The following is an 8,315-nucleotide window of genomic DNA, read 5'->3' as shown; positions in this document are numbered from 1 at the left end:
TCTGGCATTCTCTTTCTCGGTTAGGTCTCTAGTCGGCTCACTAGGTTGTTCGATCTTAAGGTCTAATTCGGTTTCTAGGGTATGAGTATCATCAGGTTGTATGGCTTCCGGTTCGGTTGTGATGGGTACCTCTGGTTCTACTGGGACAGGTACTATGGGATCGGTTTTGATGTTGAGGTGCTTAGGTAACATGGTCAATAGGTTCTTATATTCTTCCACCATGTCATTCAATGCTTCATATAACTCATCTTTAGTAAATTCTTCACAGGGAGAGTCAAATACCTGTTCCTCATTTGCCATGAGGCATGTGAGGTCATCGTCACTGTCACTGTGAGCCCATAGGCTTCCTCCATCATCGGCTATCAGTGCTTTCGGTACTTCACTTCCTTCACCGGTTTGTTGGTAGTTGTTCCGGTTATTTTGGTAGTCTGGTTTCTGTGTGTCTCTCCTTGGTTTCCTGCATTCCCACTTAAAATGTCCCATACAGTTACAGTTATAGCATCTTACATTGGATTTGTCACCATAGTAGTTGTTTGTCGGTTGGCTCCTTTTCATGAACCTCCCAAATTTCTGTGCAAGCATTGCCATGGCGTCCTCAGTAAACTGTTCGGCGGTTCTGATTGGTGCAGGTGCAGAAGTCGGTACCGGTGCAGGTGTAGATATAGGGGCAGGAACAGGTGCAGCCGGTTCCGTAGATGTGAACAGAGCTCTGGTTGACGTTGAGGCCGAGACTTCCTCTTCAGTTCTGGAATTCATCTCGAACTCATATGCCTTAAGATCTTCGAATACATCGTATAATTTCATCTTACGTAGGCTCTTTGATTCTCTCATGACCATCGTCTTTATATCCCAAGCACTCGGTAGTGATCTCAAGACCTTCATAATGACCTCTTTGTTGTCGTACTTCTTGCCCAGATTTGCCAACTCATCTAATACACCAGTGAACCGGTCACTGTATTCCTTCATAGTTTCCCCTGGTTTCATTTTGATGCTTTCAAACCTCTGTGTGGCCACCATTATTTTGTTCTCCTTTGTTCTTTCATTTCCCTCAAAGATCTGGATGACCGTGTTCCAAGTCTCCTTCGCGGTTTTGCAATCTCTGATCTTGCAGTATGTATTTCTGTCCACGCTGTTGGAGATCCGGTTTCTTGCATGGTTGTCCAGATTGTTCCTTCTCCTATCATCAGCTGTCCATTCTTTTCTGTCTTTATCAATGACTATCGGTCCTTCGGTTAGAACGAATTCCATTTCATCATCCAAGGTGACTAGATGTAGGTGCATGCGTGCCTTCCAGTTGGCAAAGTCATCACCTTCTAGCATTGGAGGCCTATCTTGATACATGTTTGCTTGAGTATTGAAACTAACTGCTCTGATACCAATTGTTAGGATCTAGGTCGCCGCTGGTGGACCGGGGGTTGGACCGGTTAGCGGTTCTCACTCGTAGGGTGGTGATTAATCCGGTTAGAGATTAACACCGGGGTTTCAATACTACACAACCTGTCACAAACCCTTGAACTAGGTTCAAGCGCGGAAGATGTTTGCTTTCAAGTTGAAGCGGTACACGTGTATGATAGGCGGAGTCGGTTTCGGATGATGAAGATTTGAAGGATGGTGGGTCGGTTTCGGCAATCTGGATACTTGGTGTGGTAGATGTAGATTCGGTTCTGAGTGATGTTGTTAGATTAGTCGGTTATGTAAAGAAGCCAACAGAAAGTAAATGACACAACAGATTTTATGGATGTTCGGAGATAATACTCCTACGTCACCCCTTCCTCTCGAAACCGCGAGAAGGATATTCACTAAGGAATACAAATACAATCCGATCGAGACTTATTTCCTGCTCGATAACACCCGTACAATTTACACCGAAATTGTAGAACAAATTCTAACTTTCAGCACTTAGGCTTTCTAGAATAGGACACTATTATCAATTGTAGTAAATGCCTTTTGTTTCAGCTATGTGTTCCACAGTGTGTCGCTTAATATCCCGCATTTACTCTTCTTCAACTGCCTCCTTTTATAGGTAAAATATGCCAACGGTCATATTTCAAAGCCTTGAGTCTGATTGGCTGATCAGAGATGCAGTGATTCAGTGTCTCAGTCCTGCGGTCTTCTCCTCAGACCTGACGGTCAATCTGAGACCTGGCATCCTGTTTCAGACCTGCCGGTCTGTAAAGCAAACCTGCTGGGTTTGTCTTTTACTCAATGTAGGCACTGTCTGCTTGGACAGTTGTCTGTACTTTGAAGATTTCCTTTCTGGCTTATCCCGAAGTAGAAGGATCCGGTAGTACTGTTTTCTGCAGCCTACAGTCTTTCCTCAGACTTGCATGGATATGGAAGTATTCAGTCTGTTCCTTTGGTATCATTCTCAACAGATACCCAAAGTGTCTTCTTGTGCAGGTCGGCCTCTTGACTTGGCCTAGGTTGGCCGCTTGACTTGGCCGAATATCTTTTTATAGTGAAGTGACCGGGCTTATTCCGGTTATGTTTGTCTTGAGGGTTGATCGGCTATTTGATGGATCTGGCTTTTAGGTTTTGGCCGATCCTTCCTCTGTGCGGTCACGTACCAAATATTCTTGATCGGTTTGATAGCTTGGCCGGTTCGGTTTCTTCAGTTGGTTTTCTTTTGTTCATCCGGTCCGGTTCCTTGTTCCTGCGTAGGAAGTTTGTTTAAGTTAGGTTTATTTGAACCGGTATGAATTTATCTAACATAATGCTTCAGTTACTGATGTGGTGTTTGTCAAAGAGAAGATCACCTATTCTAATGACAGAAGGGCAGATCACTTCTTTTCTTTCGAAACCTCTAGATATACTTCACTGAACCTTGTCTCTAGTCTTGCAGCCCACACATAGAAAAGATCAATAGTGTCACTTGCTTTCTCCTCCACTTCCATGAGGATAAGATCAACAACTTTCTCAGCCTCATCATTATCTTGTCGAGTATCTGAAATTTCAACAATGTTTGGAACAACCGTTTTGACTGCCTTTCCATTTAAAATTGAATTAACCTCGGTTTCGGTTGGGATCTTCTCCTGTGTTCCTTCATCTGTTTGACCGGTAGTAGCCTTTTCTGGATGACCGGTTTCAAGCATATTGGATTGATCGGTTTTATCAACTTCTTCTTGATTGGTTTCAACTATCTGTCAATCTTCATCAATAATATATGTTTGGTCGGTTTCATCTATCAGACCGGTCTCACCAACAACATTTATCCGATCGGTTTCATCCATCCGATCGGTCTGATTCACAACTTTATTTATAACGTCGGATACTACCGGTTGAGCTTCTAAAACCGCAAGATCAATTGGAAGTACCGAAGCATCCTTTTCAACAACAACAGTAACATTAAAAGGAGGCGGGGTTGCTATATTTACCTCAAGGTGACATTTCTCTTGTCCTGAGGGGATCTCATCAGTTTTTCTTTTGTTTAGTCTTAGCCTGTCTACCAACGCTAGCGGTAGACTCGGCGACATACCGAAGTCTTTAAAATGACTTTGTTCGATCAACTAGTTTGGGAAGCTTAGACCCGGTATCAGTCTCTTCGCTAGTGGCTCCTTCGACAACCAGTTGTTTGATAGGTCCCTCGGACATTGATCTTTTAGCTTTGCTTTCCCTAACAAAATATCTCCATGTTTTAGCGGAGGTTAAGATTTTGATGTGGAGAAGAGGAATACCTGGACCGGTAGGAACGTTCAGATGATTGAGGATCCAGCCGATTTTCATTGCATAGACAGGGCTCCTTGTGGACTTATGACTGACCATTTCACATAGAATGCTGAAGAGAATGCGCCCCTAGTTGATTTGGTCGCCTCTAACGAGAGAACCCATCATGTCGAACTTTGATTAGTGAGATTGTCAAAGTTTCCCCCTTTTACATGAATCACTTTAGACTCTATGTCGCATAAAACCCGATATTCGCACTTTAGGGATTTCTTCTTCCCGTTGAACTGTACCGGCATATCGGTGTCAAAGAGTATCATCTAAAGCTTGGATGTTGAGTTATGATACAGTTCCTTTGAGAAGTCCTGGCCTCTTGGCGTATAAGCTTTCGGAGATAGTGAACTTTATCCTATTTACTTTGGCATTGATAGCACCGTCCACTAACTTCGCTGTGTCATAGAACTCGCGAATGGCCTCCTAATAATAGAGCGTCGGTCCGTCCATAAAGTGTCTTAGTCCGGACTCCTCGATCGATTGGATTAGATTCCACATCTCGACTAATCCTAAATGACTGATGCATTCGAAGTTTACCTAAATAATGTGATTGAACAAAGCATTATCTCGTCCCATTGTAATAGATTTAGTCGAAAGAAGAAGATGAAAAACTGAAGTTCTGGAGAGAGATTAGAGCAATAAATATTCTAGGGTTTTGCAAAATAAGATCTGATCATGAAATTCGGCATGTCTTCCATATATATGTAACATATATTACTAGTTAAGATTTATTTCTAAAATGGGTAATGAACCGTCACTTTTTGACGTGTGACCCCGCGTCCCCCAAAAATCAGCAAAAATGGCGCCCTATTTGAAAGTGAATCATTTTTAAAGATAAAGTAACCGCTTATCCCTTAATTAATGTTCTAAAGTAAAACTCGTATTAACTTCATCTTAAATAACTGTTTTACACGTGCCGATTCAAAGACATTGAAAGACAATATATATTAAATGCAAGTTTTTAGAAAATAACTTCATTTAATAAAATATCGTTTTACATTGAAACTTAGGCTAAGATAACTTAAAGAAACTTAAAGGTCCTAGATTCTATCCATTCTGATCTCCGCCGCCTCTATCATATGAATCCAACTTTCGACCTTTTGTTTGGTAAGAACGTTGGATGGTCTGACGAATGTTCCCAGTCCGAGATTGATGTTGAGGGAAAGAAAAAAGTTATTGATATGAGAAATGTAGCGATCATTGTTTGAGGAGAGGAAACCATTTTCTTTAGGTTCTTAAAAATGACTTCAGACCAGTTGATCGGAGTGCCACTGACTATGTCGATCATCATTTCGAAAATCTTCTTAGTGTAAAAGTGGGTAAATTCTTTTGCTAGGATACTTCTGCCGACTATGTCGCTGAGGATCTGGATGTGATGACATAGCATGGAATTGATTCCATGAGTTTCCACTAGAATCCGAGAGTTTGAGAAAATGAAGGCCATCTCTTGGAGGACTTTATCCGGAGATGGAGGGAAATCTAAAAAGTCTTCGATGGAGAGATCGAAAAATTGACTGAAATCTTCCTCTCCAACCGTGATAGATACTCCTCTTACCCTTGATATGATTGATTCGTTAATGACTCTAGCATTTGTGAAGAACTCGATGACTTCTTCTTAAAGGATCCTTAGGGATCCTTCAAAAAATTTCTACAGACCAGTGCTTTCCAGACGTTCAAACACAACTTCGCGAGTTTCATAATCGACAAGAGTTAGAACTTAGTCGATATCGACAATGAGAGAGGTACGAGCGGATGCTAGACTCATTTTGAAAGATGGGTTTCTGAAGAGAGAATCTTTAGACTTTTAGATAGATAGATTTATTGTGAGTTGTTCTTAGATGGGTCGTTCTTTAAATAGGCATAATAAACCGATTGAGGGTTATCCGAATAGATCTTGCCGTTATGATGGTCATTGAAGATACATGACTTCTTACGTTACCCAAGAAAACACTTTTTGAGCATTGAACAGTAATTGATTTTGTGAAACACCTTCTCATAGAATATTTCCAAAAGGTTTATAAGAATAATTGACCGGTCAAAGTAACCAGTCATTTATCTAGACAAAAAACCGAACCGATCGGTTTTATGAGAAGCGGCCGCTTCTCCCTAAGAGTATGCCCGAATTTCATGAAAACATAGAGCATAAGTGAAAGTTGAATTTCTTACTTAATTTTAGAAAATTCATTAATAAATCAGTTAAATAAAAATACTTGCACAACCGGTTTATGAAGCAAAATAACCGGTCTGCTTTCCGAACGAAGATAGTTAATAGATTTGAGTCCTAACACTATTGATTTGGTGATCCAAAATTCATTTCTTTTTTGATTCTTTCTCTTTCGACCCTTTCAATATACGCTTGTACTCTTTCTTTTGTGAGAAGTTGGGATGAATGAAGAATAGCTCCATAACCGAGATAGAGTCCACATAGCTGGGTTGCATAGCCGATCATCATCTTACCTGAAGATATTATTTTCTTCAGATTTTCGAGATTACCTTCGACCAATTTATGGGAATGACTTTTGTGATGACAATCATCATCTCAAAGGTTTTTTTATAGTAAAGATTGGTTGATTTCTTGGCCATAATGTTTTTGCCAATAATATTTCACTAAGGATCTGGAATTCAGTTTGTAAGAGCGATTTGGCTCCGTAAGTTTCGATTGGTTTTAGCGAGTGAGAAAAGTAGTGAATCATTTCATTTATGACCTCACTAGAGAATAAAAAGTTAGAGAGGCCTTCAGATGGAAGCTCACAGCTTCGTGCAAAATCTTTTCACTGAAAACGAATTGTTTACCTTGAACCGAAGATGGATAAGATCTTCACGAATCACCTTGGCGTTCTTGAAGAATTCAATAACTACCTTGTTGTTTATGGAGTAGCGATCCTCAAGAAATGGTCTTAGACCAGTTGCTTCAAGGGATCTAAATATGGAGGAGGTTATTTTATCTCCACAAGACATGACTGATTCGAAATCTACGAGAAGAGTGTTGTTGGATAGACCTAGATTCATTCTTTTGGTGGGGTGATCTTTTGAGATATGAAAATTTTGAAGATTGTGAGTTTTTTGGTATTGTGAGAACATCATTATATAGAAGAGTGGCAGCTTGGAATACGTCCTAGGTACCGTTGGATAAGAAGGGATTTCATCTAATGGACAAAAAGATGTATTTTATTTATTTCCAGAAAAGTGATTATTACTAGGATGTTAGTCTTTCCAGTTTAAACAATGATAGACATAGGTCTTCATGTTGTTTGAGGAATGACTATTTATTTTTTCACAAGGAATATTTCAAACAAATACATGTAAACGTTGGCCAACTATCCCATTTTGAATAGAAAATGAGACTACCAAAATTGTTATGTAACTAACCGGTCGACTATCTGTAACTTCGGTTTTAATAAGATCGGTTATTTGATCCTAAAGAAAAATCGCTTCTCCCCGAAACCGAAGAGTTTATCGGGCGGTAGTTGTTCAATCATAAATAATCGATCAGTTCACTGATTTAGTTAAGTAGTTCGGTTTTGTTTACATTTGTTTTGATAGAATGATTTCACCGATTTTAAAAGGAGGCAATTGACCGGTTTTGTTTGTATGAGACATTTCCTTCTAAATTTATGCACATAAGAGATATATGTAAATGTCCGACCGGTTTTGAAAAATGCCGAAATTTGAAGGAGCTGATAGGTTTTATGAAAATACCGAAATCATGATTTTTCTATTAAAATGTCATGTTTGAAAAGCGAGAGCTTCTCCTTGAGATCATTCCCGGTTTTTCATGAATGCAAAGAGCAAAATAATTTTTTTTTAGAAAGTTTATCCCTTAATGCATGTCGGTATTTCAAAAGAAAAGTTTATTCAATAACAGCAAGACCCAAAATATTTCTAAAGTGAGTAAACTTAGTCTCCTAGAGTGGCCCGGTGAAGATATCGACAACTTGTTGCTCGGTTGACACATATTCCTACCGAATGTGTTTCTGCGTCACATGCTCTCAGATAAAATGATGTCGGATATCGATATGTTTTGTCCTTAAGTGCAGCACTGGATTATATGTGATTGCAATGGCGCTCGTGTTGTCACAGAATATTGGGGACTCTTTAGTTGTGATGCCGAAATCCCTTAGCTGTTGTTGGATCTAGAGAAGTTGGGCACAACAGCTACCGACCGCAAGGTACTCTACTTTTGACGTTGAAGTTGCAACAGATGTTTGCTTTTTACTGTACCAGGACATGAGCTGGTCACCTAAGAACTGACAAGTCTCGCTGGTACTCTTTGGGTCTACTTTGCATCTTGCGTAATCTGCATCAGAATAACTTGTTATGTTGAAACTATAATCCTTCGAATACCACAGTTCCACATCTTGAGTGCCCTTAAGATATTTCAATATTCTTTTAGAAGCAACGTAGTGAGATTGTTTAGGATTATCCTGAAATCTCCCATAAACTCCAACCGCAAATATAATGTCTAGTCGACATAATGTTAAATAGAGAAGTGATCCAATGATTCTACGATATTTTGTGATGTCAACACTTTGATCATCTTCATCCTTATCTAATTTGATCAAGAAGTTCATTGGGGTTGAGGCAACCAAATAACTTTCCAT

At 39.8% G+C, this 8,315-nt stretch overlaps 1 protein-coding gene across 1 annotated transcript; it reads right to left on the bottom strand.

Annotated features, from left to right (window-relative positions):
- Positions 1-7,847: 7,847 nt before the first annotated feature.
- LOC124918448 (uncharacterized mitochondrial protein AtMg00810-like) lies at positions 7,848-8,315 on the bottom strand. Its single transcript, XM_047458597.1, has one exon. It carries the CDS (start codon positions 8,313-8,315, stop codon positions 7,848-7,850), a length of 468 nt encoding a protein of 155 aa, XP_047314553.1.

Source organism: Impatiens glandulifera, unplaced genomic scaffold (genome assembly GCF_907164915.1).
Source record: "Impatiens glandulifera unplaced genomic scaffold, dImpGla2.1, whole genome shotgun sequence".
Lineage (NCBI taxonomy): Eukaryota > Viridiplantae > Streptophyta > Magnoliopsida > Ericales > Balsaminaceae > Impatiens > Impatiens glandulifera.
This window is presented reverse-complemented; position numbering and strand designations above follow the sequence as displayed.

Coding starts and splice junctions, on each gene's coding strand:
- LOC124918448 (XM_047458597.1), bottom strand. CDS start 8,315: ATGGAAAGTTATTTGGTTGCCTCAACCCCAATGAACTTCTTGATCAAA.